A 14,435-nucleotide genomic window follows, 5' to 3' on the forward strand; every position below is an offset into this window, starting at 1 on the left:
ATTCATGGGAAACCTAGCTTCTGTGACACACAGCAGCTCTCAACGCCATCATCAGTGGCAAGGTGAAACATCTCTTGAAACTGTCTTCCTCTGGATGACTCTTAACAGCTGTACATTAACCTGCCTGTGCCACTGCAGACAACTGAAGATATCCTAATTTTCCGGTGGAGGGAAATCTATGGATGAAGTCAATCCCATCCTGAATATCAGGACTTTAGATCTTCATGAGATTAGCACAAAAGGCAAGCGGAGCTCTCTCCAAGCTTTTACAGACACACACGCATTTTGGAAGCATTGCAATGTGTGCATTGCCCTCACCGGGGAACCAGTTCTCAATGTGGAAAAGTTGTCACGTGTTGCAGAGAAGAGAACGGGCTTTCAGTTAATCCCAACTTGTTAGAAAGGGTAGGAGAGTCTTCTTGACCACAAAGCTGTGTGACCCCCACATTCGACACACCTTTTACATCAAAGTAGTTCAGCACTGTGTGAAGACTGGACAGACTCTCTTAGCAAATCTGTGATATTTAACCCATAGGAAACTCGAAGAGAACACAAGGGAGTATCTGGGTGCAGGTGAGTATCAGGATGCAGGGAGTACCTGGATGCAGTGGAGTATCTGGGAGCAGGGACTCAGGGGGTACCTGGATGCAGAAGGTGGCTGGATACAGGGAGCATCTGGATGCAGGGAGTACCTGGATTCAAGGGAGTATCTAAATGGAGGAAAGTAACTGGATGAAAGGTCATATCTGGATATAAGGGAGTATCTGGATCAGAGTATCTGGATTGAGGAGAGTATCTGGATGGAGGGAGTAACTAGATGAAAGGGAGTATCTGGATGGAGGCAACTATCTAGAAGGAAGGGAGTATGTGGCTAGAGGAGAGTAACTGAATAGAAGGGAGGATCTGGATGGGAGTATCTGAATGGAAGGGAGTATCTGGAGGGAGAAGAGCATTTGGATGGAATGGAGCATCTGGATGCAGGGAGTATCCAGATATAGGGAGTATCTGAATGGAGGAGAGTACCTGGATACAAGGAGTATCTAGATGCAGGAAGTACCTAGATTCAGAGAGTATCTGGATTCAGGGGAATAACTGGAAGCAGGGAGTATCTGAATTTGGGGTGGGTACCAGAAGGTAGGGGATATCTGGACGCAGGGAGAACATGGCTACAAACCAGAATCTAAATGGAGGAGAGTATCTGGATGTAGGGAGTAGAAGGATTTAGAGAAGCATCTGGACTCAGGGGTGTACCTGGATGCAGGGACAGTACCTGGATCCGAGGGAGTATCTGGATGGAGGACAGTATCTGGATGTAGGGACTACCTGGATTCAGAGGAGTATCTATGTGGAAGCAGGGAGTATCTGGATGGAGGAGAGTATCTGGCTGGAGTATCTGGGTGCAGAAGAGCACCGGTCTCGATGTGGGGGGACAGGGGAAAGGAAAAGAGCCCCAAAAGGAAATTTTGGAAATAAAGAGCTGGCAGTTAGGTTGAAAATTTTGCCTGAAAGCCCCAGAAAAAGAGAACTTGGAACCCATCCAATTAAATGCCTACAGCCTTCTTTAACATCCGCCCTCGGCAAAACATTCAGGTAAAAGAAAGTTCTTGGTTTCTAATTTCTTTTTATTAGTCTGACATGAGAAAGAAATGTCCTCACAAATAAAATACTGAAGAAACACATGGAAGGGCTTACCTTATTTTAATTAAAAAAAGGCCAAGGCTACCGTGAGAGTTTCGGACGTGCTCGATGCACATGTGATTTGTAAACAACCGAGATTCCGGCCAAGGGTGCCTCGGTGGGATTGATATTTGACTTATAGGGACGTAATAATGGCCAGCCTTTCACATCCCATGGGAAACCCCGCTCGGTCTTGGAGAATGGGGCTTTTCCAGTCCCTGTCCCCGTTTGGATGTAAAATTCGTTAGTAAACAACATCCACCCAGCAACAATAAGCAAAGAACATCTCAAGATGAAAACAAAGAATCCGCCACGAACAGAAGGCCTCCGTCTCTGCTGTCACGCAGGTGTTCTTTGAGGAGGAGCCTCCGGCAGGTGTCCTAACCCTGCTGCCAACAGCTGGGCTGTTTCCGCCGACAAATCTTCTATTTCTCTAAAAGAGTACGCTGAACTGTGGGAAGCACAGAGAAAAGAAAGTCATTCCCAGTTCCCTGAGTACTCGCGTGAACATGGCTTCCTCAAACTTTCAGGAGCCAGTGATTTTTATTTCCGCTTAAGAAAAATGGGTCCAAAGGTCATCACGAAAAAAGCAAAACCCTCAATCTCAACCAATTCAATCAATTTCATTGAACGATGCCATACATACCAAAAAAAAAAAAAAAAAAAAAAAATGCATACTGCAGAAGAAGCAGAAGGATGTCACAGAGACAGTAACAAATGTCTGTAATTTACCAAAAGGCAGAATGCCTGTTCTCAATGAGAGTGTGCAGTTTTTACTGACCTGAAAGACACAGGGCTGAGATTTTTCTGGTCTGCTCATTTAAGTTTTGGAAACTTCATTTTGCATGTCAGTCTTAAAACTATTTTGGAGGGAGAAGCTGGGATTTGGAAGAAGGAATTAAAGACAATAGAATTTTTCTTCCAAACAGGAGGGCAGGAAACACCGGAATGCAAAGCCCTTTGGGTAACAAGAGCCCCACACATATATACCAATGTGCTTGCTAATGAAGCTAGGTAACTTCATTACAATGGGCAGAAGAAATCTTCCTTCTCTCTAAGGTAATAGCTTGTTCTGAACATCTTTCGAGCAGTCAGCAACACATCAACTTTTGTTTTTTTTTTTTAGATGGAGCTTCACTCTTGCTGCCCAGGCTGGAGTGCAATGGCTCGACCTTGGCTCACCTCAACCTCTGCCTCCTGGATTCAAGTGGTTCTCCTGACTCAGCCTCCTGAGTAGCTGGAATTGCAGGCATGCACCACCATGCCCAGCTGATTTTTTTTTTTTTTTTTTTTTTAAGTAAAGACTTGGTTTCTCCATGTTGGTCAGGCTAGTCTCAGGTGATCTCCCTCCTCGGCCTCCCAAAGTGCTGGGATGACAGGTGTGAAATGCTGCACCCAGCGAGACACGAACTTTCTACAAGTCTCTATCTTTAAAATTCAAGGCCAAGTGTGGTGGCTCGCGCCTGTCATCCTGACACTTTGGGAGCCCGAGGTGGGCAGATCACTTGAGGTCAGGAGTTACAGACCACTCTGGTCAACATGGTGAAAGCCCCGTCTCTATGAAAAATACCAAGAAAATTAGTGGGGCATGGTGGCATGTGCCTGCAGTCCCAGCTACTCAGGAGGCGGAGGCAGGAGAATCGTTTGAACCTGGGAGGCGGAGGTTGCAGTGAGCTGAGATCGTGCCACTACACTCCAGCCTGGGTGACAGAGAGAGACTCCATCTCCACACACACACACACACACACACACACACACACACACACACACACAAATTAGAGTGCTTTAAATTATTTAATTAAAAATACATCTCGCCGGGCGTGGTGGCTCATGCCTGTCATCCCAGCACTTTGGGAGGCCGAGGCGAGTGGATCACAAGGTCAAGAGATTGGGACCATCCTGGTCAACATGGTGAAACCCCATCTCTACTAGAAATACAAAAAAATTAGCTGGACGTGGTGGCTCGTGCCTGTAATCCCAGCTGCTCAGGAGGCTGAGGCAGGAGAATTGCCTGAGCCCAGGAGGCGGAGGTTGCGGTGAGCCGAGATCGCGCCATTGCACTCCAGCCTGGGCAAGAAGAGCGAAACTCCGTCTCAAAACAAAAAAACAAACAAACAAAAAAAATACATCTTAATTTGATGGCTTCTATTAAAAATAAATGTTGCATCTCTCAGGCAAAAGGTTCCAGCTTATGCACAAATAAAAGAAAGAAACACATGCATATATGTATATATACACACATGCATTTCTTTCTTGTCATTTTCAAAAGTGGTTCTGGTGGCAAAATGCCTGCCTTTTACCCTGAGAAGCTTGTCACGAATTAAAGAGGCTCCTCTTGACCACATTTTCACCTGGTTGGGAGGATTTTTAGAAAGTGTCAGCAGGCTGGGTGTGCTAGTTTACTCCAGGAATCCGAGCACTTTGGGAGGCTGAGGTGGGAGGATCAGTTGAACTCACGATGGCCAGCAGAGTGAGACCCTGTCTGGGCAACCTGGTGAGACCTTGTCTCTACAGAATAAAAAATCAAATCGGCGAGGCCTGGCGCTGCATGCCTGTGGTCCCAGCTAATCAGGTCAGGAGGCTGAGGTGGGAGGTTCCCTTGAGTCCAGGAGGCTGAGGCTGCGGCGGGTTACAGTCGTGCCATTGCACTTGAGCCTGGGCGACGGTGAGACCCTATCTGTGCTGACAAAACAATAGTTTACAGCAAAACTTGACAGGCTCTATTTCAGATCGACTTTTAATTCCCAGTGCACAGTGGCCAGCTGTGGACTTCCTGATGAGGCACCGATGGTGTGCTACAGTCTCAGCGTCACCGGGGCAGGACAGCAATGGCAACGGTCTGGGTTCCCTGCAACCTCCGCCTCCCGGGTTCACGTGACTGTCCTGCCTCAGCCTCCCGAGTAGCTGGGATTACAGGTACCACCACCACACCCAGCTAATTTTGTGTTTTCAGTAGAGATGAGGTTTCACCATGTTGGCCAGGCTGGTCTCGAACTCCTGGGAAAACTTCCTCAATCTTTTGTTAAAGAGACAGTTAGGCACATATACGTCTTCTCTGGACCCCCAGGCTCTAGGGAGTTGATACATTCATCGTCTCTTGAAAGAATCCCTCAAAAGCAACGAGACAGGAAGGAACACATTCAAAGCCAAGCAACCCACTTTGAGAACGTGAGCGGAGCGGCAAGATGGGAGCGGGTAGAGAAGATAAAATAGGAACGCTGGCTGCATGTGCCAGCCGCCGTTCCGCATCCTCCTTACCAGCTGGCTCTGCGCTGGTGTTCCGGTGACTCTCCATGTCCACCTCCCCTTGTTCTGCTGCAAAGAAGAAGGAAACACGCAGAGAGGCTCAGTGCAACAGAGAACCCACTCCTCAGAACGCACACCAGACGCCTGGGCTTTCCTGCGAGGGACGCTCCGATCGCTTGGACCAGAGTGCTCAGTTCGAAACCCCAAACCCACTGGAAACATTGAGTCTAACGCTCATCTCAGTGATGACTTTGCCAGTATTTTTTTTTTTTTTGCCTCATTGCATACGTTTTTATTTAATTACACTCGAAGTTCCAGGATACGTGTGCACAACGTGCAGGTGTGTTATACAGGTATACACGTGCCACGGTGATTTGCTGCACCCATCAACCCATCATCTACATTAGGTATTTCTCCTAATGCTCTCCCTCCCCAGTCCCCCCAACCCCCTGCTATCTCTCCCCTAGCCCTCCCACCCGCCGACAGACCCCGGTGTGTGATGCTCCCCTCTCTGTATCCATGTGTTTTCATTGTTCAACTTCCACTTATAACGGAGAACATGCAATTTTTGGTTTTCTGTTCTTGTGTCAGTTTGCTGAGAATGATGGTTTCCAGCTTCATCCATGTTCCTGCAAAGAACACAAACTCATCCCTTTTTATGGCTGCATGGTATCCCATCGTGTATATGTGCCACATTTTCTTTATCCAGTCTATCACTGATGGGCATGTGAGTTGCTTCCAAGTGTTTGCTATTGTGAACAGTGCCTTAATGAACATATGTGTGCATGTGTCTTTATAGTAGAATGAGTTCTAATCCTCTGGGTATATACTCAGTATGGGATTGCTGGGTCAACAGGATGGTACAGGCAGAGATGAACTTCGCTAGAGTAATACAAGCAGTTTTATTTTCCTCTATTTTCAGGGTTGCTTTTCTCTCTCTAAAGACTGAGTGACATGCACATGGAAGCCATCATTGTCAAAAAAAAAAAAAAAAGAGCATGCATCTATGAAAGTATGATTCTTACTTATAAGACTCATCAAACAAATGCAGTCAGCTGGGCGTGGTGGCTCACGTCTGTAATCCCAGCACATTGGGAGGCTGAGGCAGGTGGATCACTTGAGGTCAGGAGTTCGAGACCAGCCTGGCCAACATGGTGAAACCCCCACTAAGAGCCGCCCCAGCCATCGAAGGTCAAGAGAGCCAAGGGGTCTTGTGTACCTGGTTTTCTTCCTCCTCCAGCACTTTCCCCCAGTGCTGTTTCTATTTCCAAATTTCTTTGTAAAAGTGTTTCAGACACGCCGCAACGCAAACAGGGTGGTCTCCCCACACGCTGTTGGTAGTTTCCCTTCCGACGCACAGGATGAGCCAACAGACTTGGAAACGCGCAAGAGAGGAACAGATCCATAGATATTTATTTCTTTCCAGAGCTGGTGTGAAGGAACACCCAGGCTTTCAACACAAAGGTAGCTGGCAGGAGCTCATGGAATCCGTGGCTGTGAGCTTCCCCCTCACCAAGACTGTTCTATGTGTAAAACAACCCCGTCTGTGCTTCAAATGCCTTCGTAAAGGAACACGTCCACGCGGCCCAGCAGCGTAACTTCTAATGACAGCAGCATGGGGTGCCGTGCAGTTTATATGACATGAATGTGGGGGTCTGCAGCCCTTCTCCCCTAATCACTAAACACTGCCCGCATGAAGATGCCAAAGTTCTAAGATTTAAGAAAAAGAGGGAGAGGAAAGACCCCCAAAGAGAACACTGCCAACGATCTGAAAATGTTCCCAAGGGTCCTTTGTTGTGCGGGTACCACGTTGTCAACATGGATGCATTTTGGAGGAACCTGTCCTGGCTAGAAATGGAAAATCTGCATTCATTTCAGAGGACAAATAACTTCTCCCTCCCCGCTCACTGGTTAAAAAGCAAAAAGATATTCTTTTTATTCTTGTCATATTATAAAACACTACATAAAAGCTGGCAACTTTTAAACAGGGAAAAAGTCCATTGAAAAGCATAAAGTCTCAGGCCGGGCGCGATGGCTCACGCCTGTCATCCCAGCACTTTGGCAGGCCGAGGTGGGTGGGTCACAAGTCGTGAGTTCAAGACCAGCCTGGCTAACATGGTGAAACCCCATCTCTACCAAAAATACATAAAATTAGCTGGGCATGGTGGTGCGTGCCTGTAGTCCCAGCTACTTGGGAGGCTGAGGCAGAATAACTGCTTGAACTTGGGAGGCAGAGACTGCAGTGAGCCGAGATCGCACCACTGTACTCCAGCCTGGGCGACAGAGCAAAACTCTTTCGGAAGGAAGGGAGGAAAGAGGGAAGGAGGGACGGAGGGAGGGAGGGACGGAGGAGAAAAGTGTAAAGTCTCACAAGAGCAAAGTCTATTTGTGGCAAATGCTGCAACATCACAGAACTCTCAGGAGGAGAAATGGTCTCATGAGATGCTCCCTACACCTCCACCCACACACCCCTCCCATCGAAAGTTAGACCAAGCATGCCGCATCTGACAAGTCAACTACAAACAATTTCTGGTGCTTTTCTTTCAGGCTGGAAACCATCTGTCGCTATTAGAACCGTTAAGCAAAGGAATACGGCTTTAATGGGTCCCTATGCTTTGTGAATATGTATTTATACACAGACACAATGCATTGGGGCCAGTCCTGAGACCATATCCCTGAGGATCACTGTCCAGCAGTGGCTAATGTTTAAGCTGTCTTAGGACAGACGCTCTGGGAAACGGGACATTTTGGACTCAGTACCGCCGTCATTGGGAGGCAGCTTTCACGGCGTAAGAGCTGAGACACCTTGGGAGACATCCTTCGAAGAGTGGGGGCCGTAGAGGTGATCACTGTGTGAAGGTGACCACAGCCATGTGGGTCAGGGTTCTGTGCCCCCATACCACACAGTGCCCCAGCACAGGAGTATCCAACCATCCATGCATAGCTAGAACTGCGGCTCAACCATAAGGGAGGCTGTGCCTCATTTCCACAAGAGGGCAAATCAGAAAAGCAAAATAAGTAAGAAAGAAGTAAAAGAACTATGAAAAAAAGAAGAATACAAAAAAAGCAAAGAGTCAAAGAAATAGGAAAAGAAAAAATGAAAAATGCAGAAGAGAGAAAAGTAAGTTAAAGAAAATAAAAAGGAAAAGCAAAAAAGGAAAACAAGAAAAAATAAGAGAAAAAAAAAGAAACAAGAAAAGTAAAAGGAGTAAGAAAACGAAAAGGGTCAGGCGCGGTGGCTCACCTCTGTACTCCCAGCACTTTGAGAGGCTGAGGCAGGCAGATCATGTGAGGTCAGGAGTTCAAGATCAGCCTGGCCAACATGGTGAAACCCTGTCTGTACTAAAAATACAAAAATCAGCCGGGCATGGTGGCACACGCCTATAGTCCCAGCAAGTCAGGAGGCTGAGGCAGGAGAATTGCTTGAACCCAGGAGGCGGAGGCTGCAGTGAGCCGAGATCGTGCCACGGCGCGCTCCAGCCTGGGCAGCAAAGCGAGATTCCAACTCAAAAAAGAAAAAAAAAAAAAGAAGAAAAAGAATAACATATAACAAAATAAGTAAAATAAATAGCAGAAAAAGAAAAAAGGAAAAGAAAAAAATAAGTAAGAACCAAAAAATAAAAAAAAAAGAAAAGTTAAAATCAATTACACGGAAGAACAGGTTGGTAGAGTTTGCCGATGGGAGGAAAATCCAGGTACCATGCGCATGTTTCAGGGATACGGGAGGGTCGCAGAGGCTCCCAGCGCAGATGTGAGAATAGGGACGTGACCACCCAGCAATTCCCAACAGGCCTTAGAGTGTGAAATCCTGAGACTTTTAGGTCATTCCTAAACGTAGGAATTCTGTGTTTCTAGGAAGCGAGATGTGCACCTGTTTGCAGCGCTGATCACAGAGAGTTAAGAACGGCTTCATGGGAGACGGAGTGAGAACGCAGCGTAAAAAGGCAAGGGCTGAAAAGGTGGCAGATTAAAAAAACCCACGCGTGGCCTAGAAGGTCCAATTCCTACGACGTGAGGGAGCTTCACGGAGGACAGTGCGGGGAAGCGGGTGCCCAGCCCGGTCCCAGGCTTGTCCCTTTGGCAGGGATGGACTTGGGGACCAAACTCGTAAAAGATGGAAGTCACTGCCCTGTTTCTATTAGATTTTAAGTTGAAAAGAAAACCAGGTGCGTTTCTGTTCATTTTCTGAAGCTCCTGTGCAGAACTATAGTAAGACTGGACGTAGTGAGCCTCTATGCCTCAAGAAAGGAAAAGCTCAGGGAGCTGCAGGCAGGCAGTCTGCCACGTGAGCCAGAATCCCATGTGGTGGTCATCTGCCAGCGGGGCGAGGGGAGCGGCCGACGGGAGGGTTTGCTTTAAGGCTGCGTCTTAGCAGACAAACGAGTGCGGTCAGGATGCTCTGCAGGCCTGGGCTGGGCTCTCTGCTCGCCCCTAGGTCTTCAGCTCATCTGAAATGGGAGGTTCAAAGAGACAAAAAAAATAACGATACAAACGTCAGCTGGCGCTGGGTCTGCTTTGGCTGTGCGCTGGGGTCCCCCCACGCCGCCGCAGCAGGGAGGTGTTAGAAAGAGCTGCGCTGAGCCAGGAGATCATGGGACAGGGGCTCCAAGTGGGACAGTGGGAAGCGGGAGCCTGCATTCCGGAGTGGAGGCAGAGGCGGACGGAGGCACGGAGGGAGGCAGGGAGCAGGGAGCGTGGGAGGCAGCAAGGCAGGAGCCATGAAGAAAGGCAGGGACGGGGGCAGAAAGAGAGGAAGGGAAGGAGGCGCTCAGGAGGTGAGAACAAGGGAAACGGGGAGGTGTGGAAGGAGGGAGGAAGGAAGGGAGGAAGACGTGAAGGAGGAAGGAGAAAGAATGAAAGAAAAGAAATTCACAAAGATGGGGAGGGAGGGAGGGAAAGACGAAGGAAGGGCAGAGAATAAAAGAAAAGAAGAAATTAGGCCGGGCGCGGTGGCTCAGGCCTGTCATCCCAGCACTTTGGGAGGCCGAGGCGGGTGGATCACAAGGTCGAGAGATCGAGACCATCCTGGTCAACATGGTGAAACCCCGTCTCTACTAAAAATACCAAAAAAAAATTAGCCGGGCATGGTGGCGCGTGCCTGTAATCCCAGCTACTCAGGAGGCTGAGGCAGGAGAATTGCCTGAACCCAGGAGGCGGAGGTTGCGGTGAGCCGAGATCGCGCCATTGCACTCCAGCCTGGGGAACAAGAGCGAAACTCCGTCTCAAAAAAAAAAAAAAAAAAAAAAAAGAAGAGATTAACAAAGATGGGAAGGGAGGGAGGGAGGGAGGGAAAGACGAAGGAAGGGCAGAGAATAAAAGAAAAGAAATTAACAAAGATGGGAAGGAAGGAAGACAGGGAGGGAGAAAGGGAAATAGAGGGAGGGAGGGAGGAAGGGTCGAGAATGAAAGAAAAGAAATTAACACAGACACGACGGAAGGCGGAAGGAAGAAAGATGGAGAAAGAAACTCAGGAGGGAGAAAGGGAGGGAGAAGAAGGAATGAAAGAAAAATTCACAAAGATGGGAAGGAAGGAAGAGACGGATGAAGGAAGAGCGGGAAGGAGGAAAGGAAGGAGGGAGGGATGGAAGACAACAACTAAGAGAGAGAAAAGAGAGAAACAGGTAGGTAAGAAGAAAACGGAAGAAAGGAAGAGACGGAGAAAAGGAAGAGAGCAGGGGAAAAAGGAGGAAAAGAAGGATGGACGGAAGAAAGGGAGGGAGGGAGGAAAAAAGAGCGCAGTTCCAGACAGAATGGAAAGGAAGGCAGAGGGAGAGAGGGGGCGAAGGAAGAAAGAGAAAAGCCAGGAAGGAAGAGGGAAAAGAAGGAAGACAGGCGGGGAAGAAGAAAGCAGGAGGAAGAGAGGCAGAGAAGAAGAACGGGAAAGGAGGCGGCACGGACAGCCGACAGCCCACCTCGCACGGACAGCCGACAGCCCACCTCGCCAAAGCCGGAAGAGACCCATTGTGAGCTGGGCACCCCGGTCAACGGAGCAGGAGAACCAGCCAGCACACCCAAAAGCACAGCATCCTCAACACTCCGTGCCAGCCGTGGGAAGCTGGGGTCAGGCTCCATGCGGTCAGTGGCCTGAGCCAGGGCCTGGGTGTAGCCAACACACCCAGACACACAGTTGCAAACCCGGAGTGCACGGGAGAAGCGGCTGAAATAGGCCCCTCCACATCACACGGGCAAAGACCAGGAGAAGCCCCAGCAGCGCAAACTCAGGTCGGTAAAGGAGCAAGGGAGATGTGCGCAAAAGTAACTGTGGCCTTTGCTGTTAAAAGTAATGGCAACATAGCAAGACTGTCTCTACAAAAAAATGTAAAAAACTTAGCAGAGAGCCACCACGCTCAGATAACTTTTTTACGTTTTCTGTAGATATGGGGTCTTGCTATGTTGCTATTACTGCTTTTTGTTTCGTTTTGTTTTGTTTTGAGACGGAGTTTCGCTCTCGTTACCCAGGCTGGAGTGCAATGGCGCGATCTCGGCTCACCGCAACCTCCGCCTCCTGGGTTCAGGCAATTCTCCTGCCTCAGCCTCCCGAGTAGCTGGGATTACAAACCATGCCCAGCTAATTTTTTTGTATTTTTAGTAGAGACGGGGTTTCACCATGTTGACCAGGATGGTCTCGATCTCTTGACCTCGTGATCCACCCGCCTCGGCCTCCCAAAGTGCTGGGATTACAGGCGTGAGCCACCGCACCCGGCCGCTGTTACTTTTAATGTCATAAACAGCAGTTACTTTGCACCAATCTGTAACAGACAGAGGCATGTGATTCCACAAGGCTTGGGTGTTTCTCATCTGTGTGCCCCAAAACTGAACACTGCAAAGCTTCTCAGTAAATCTATTATCAAGACACAAGATTTGATGAAGGCATCTCCTCCTTGGAAAGATACAGAAGACTCAAGATATCTACCCACTTGCCTGAGACTCATTTTAATGAAAATTCAACAAACACCACAAATTTCAATCCAATGACACAGTCCGGGAAGATGGGCCTGTCTTGTAGAATAAGGGTATCCCCAAAAGTGTGCCTGGTGTCTTGAAGGACTGGGGCATGCTGTAGTCACATCCTTCTTATGACATCTCCAAGCTCCCCTTGAACCCACGGGGCTGCCACATCTCAAAATCGCCATCCCAGCAATGAAACCCATAAAGCAACCCCGCCACAGAGGCCGAGCATTCTGACATCTTTTGTTTTCTGGATACTCTGAGCCAACATCTCAATTCTACGTCTACTAACGGAACTGCGTCATGGACATGACACGGTTTAAACTCACTTTATAATTTAGGTATAAAAAGCAAGATGTGACTGGAAGCAGTTGGGAAGATCCTCTTTTGAGGCAGGGTCCTGGTATTTATAGAACTGCGCCCTGTTTCCTTTCCGACATAATGTGAGGCGTATCTCCCATCAGACGGGGTTTGATACGGTACAGTAAGACCAAAGAGCCTAATTACAGAAGTCCGAGGCACCAAACTTGCTTCTCCTGTTACGCTTTTTAACTTTCTTTTTGGCCTCTGCCTTTTTACAAAAGGCCGAGAAAAATCCATCCCAGGACGACTAGAAAGCAAACCAGGAATTGAAAGTTGGACCTTCTGTTAATTTGGCATCAGAATAAAAGACTTAGGGAAAATATTAGAAGGAAATGAGCCTGGCATCTCAGTAGCATAAGGTGAATCTTGGACTACCCTGAGCCAATTCTTCAGAAAGGATGCTTTAAAAAAAAAAAAAATGATATCTAGAGACAGGGTGTCCGTCTGTCGCCCAGGCTGGCGTGCAGTGGTGCAATCATGGATCAGTGCAGCCTCCAATTCCTGGGCTCAAGCAATCCTCCTGCCTCAGTCTCTTGAGTAGTTTGGACCACAGGCACACACAAGCACTCCCAGCTAATTTTTTACATTTTTTGTAGGTTTCACTATGTTGCCCAGGCTGATCTCCAACTCCTGGGCACTCAAGCAATCCTCCTTCCTTGGCCTCCCAGAGTGCTGGGATTACATTTGCTTTCGTTCTTGAAAGATCTAGGGGCACTGTTCCCACCCAGTGAGCGCTTTCATGCTTTATGCCTGCCCCAGCTCCTGCAACAAATGAAGAAAGGTTAATGCTTCCACCCAAGACCAACACCCAGGGATGGCGGGTGGGGGCGGATAAGGGAGAAGACAAATTGTTTTTCGTTTTCCCAACTCTATTTCTAAAGTGTTCACAAAATCGAGTCTGCTAAGCCTCCTGAACGCTTTCCCAAGTTTGTGTGTCCTGGAATGTGATATGGTGAGGCTCTGTGTCCCCACCCAAATCTCATCTTGAATTGAAATCTCTCATAACCCCCACGTGTCAAGGCAGAGACCAGGTGGAGGTCAGTGAATCGTGGCGGAGGCTCGCCCACGCTGTTCTCATGGTAACGAGTGAGTTCACAGGAGATCTGATGGTTTTGTGTGTGGTAGTTCTTCCTGCCACCATGTGAAGAAGGTGCCTTCTAGCCCCTTTCCCTTTCGCCATGACTGTAAGTTTCCTGAGGCCTCCCCAGCCATGCTGAGCTGTGAGCCCATTAAACCTCCTGCCTTCATAAATTACCCAGTCTTGGGCAGTTCTTTAGAGCAGTATGAAAACGCCCTAATACAGACTGTGAATATGAAATAGGATTACAAGATCTCAAAAGTTCCTAAGAATCCCATGCACGAGGTAACAAAAATCCTTTGCAACTTGTGAATTCGATTTGGGCTGACCGAAAGATTTTCAGAGAATCATCCATCAGAGATTTTGTAGTTTAATGCCAAGTGTTCAACAATAGTCTGGGATTCTGAAAAAGAGCTAGAGGCCAGGTGCGGTGGCTCATGCCTATAATCCCAGCACTTTGGGAAGCCAAGGCGTGTGGATCACCTGAGGTCAGGAGTTCAACACCAGCGTGACCAACATGTAGAAACCCCGTTTCCACTAAAAATACAAAAATTAGCCAGGTGTGGTGATGCGCACCTGTAATTCCAGCTACTCAGGAGCTGGTGGCAGGAGAACTGCTTGAAACCAGAAGGTGGGGGTTGCACTGAGCCAAGATCACACCACTGCACTCCAGCCTGGGTGACAGGGGGAGACTCCGTCTCAAAAAAAAAAAAAACCTGGAGAGTTTGGGATAAAACATCTAGAACAGGCGTCCCCAAACTACGGCCCACGGGCCGCACGCGGCCCCCTGAGGCCATTTATCCGGCCCCCCGTCGCACTGCAGGAAGGGGCACCTCTTTCACTGGTGGTCAGTGAGAGGAGCACAGTATGTGGCAGCCCTCCAACGGTCTGAGGGACAGTGAACTGTGTAAAAAGTTTGGGGACGCCTGATCTAGAACATTATACACCCTGTTCTGGTAAACAAGCCTTCATCACCTCCTGGTTGAATATCGTGCTGTGACTTGCACAGTTTCAGAAATAAAAAACAAAAGCACATGTCTTTGAAAAGCAAACACAAACTCCCTTCCATTGTATCCCTGTTTTAACCTCTCCGCTATTTCTAAAAGAAGCAAGAGGGGAGAAG

At 48.3% G+C, this 14,435-nt stretch overlaps 1 protein-coding gene across 1 annotated transcript in view; it reads right to left on the reverse strand.

The window, feature by feature from the left end:
* Positions 1–1,601: 1,601 nt before the first annotated feature.
* CD99 (CD99 molecule (Xg blood group)) overlaps positions 1,602–14,435 on the reverse strand; it is a 57,451-nt gene continuing 44,617 nt past the window's right edge. Inside the window, exons 9-10 of the mRNA XM_039475628.2 lie at positions 4,936–4,992; positions 1,602–2,128 (exon numbers count right to left, since the gene is read on the reverse strand). Coding sequence (XP_039331562.1) covers positions 2,103–2,128; positions 4,936–4,992 — 83 coding nt within the window. The 3' untranslated portion in view covers positions 1,602–2,102. The remainder of the gene's footprint in view (positions 2,129–4,935; positions 4,993–14,435) is intronic.

The sequence above is a fragment of the Saimiri boliviensis genome, chromosome Y (genome assembly GCF_048565385.1).
Source record: "Saimiri boliviensis isolate mSaiBol1 chromosome Y, mSaiBol1.pri, whole genome shotgun sequence".
Classification (NCBI taxonomy): domain Eukaryota; kingdom Metazoa; phylum Chordata; class Mammalia; order Primates; family Cebidae; genus Saimiri; species Saimiri boliviensis.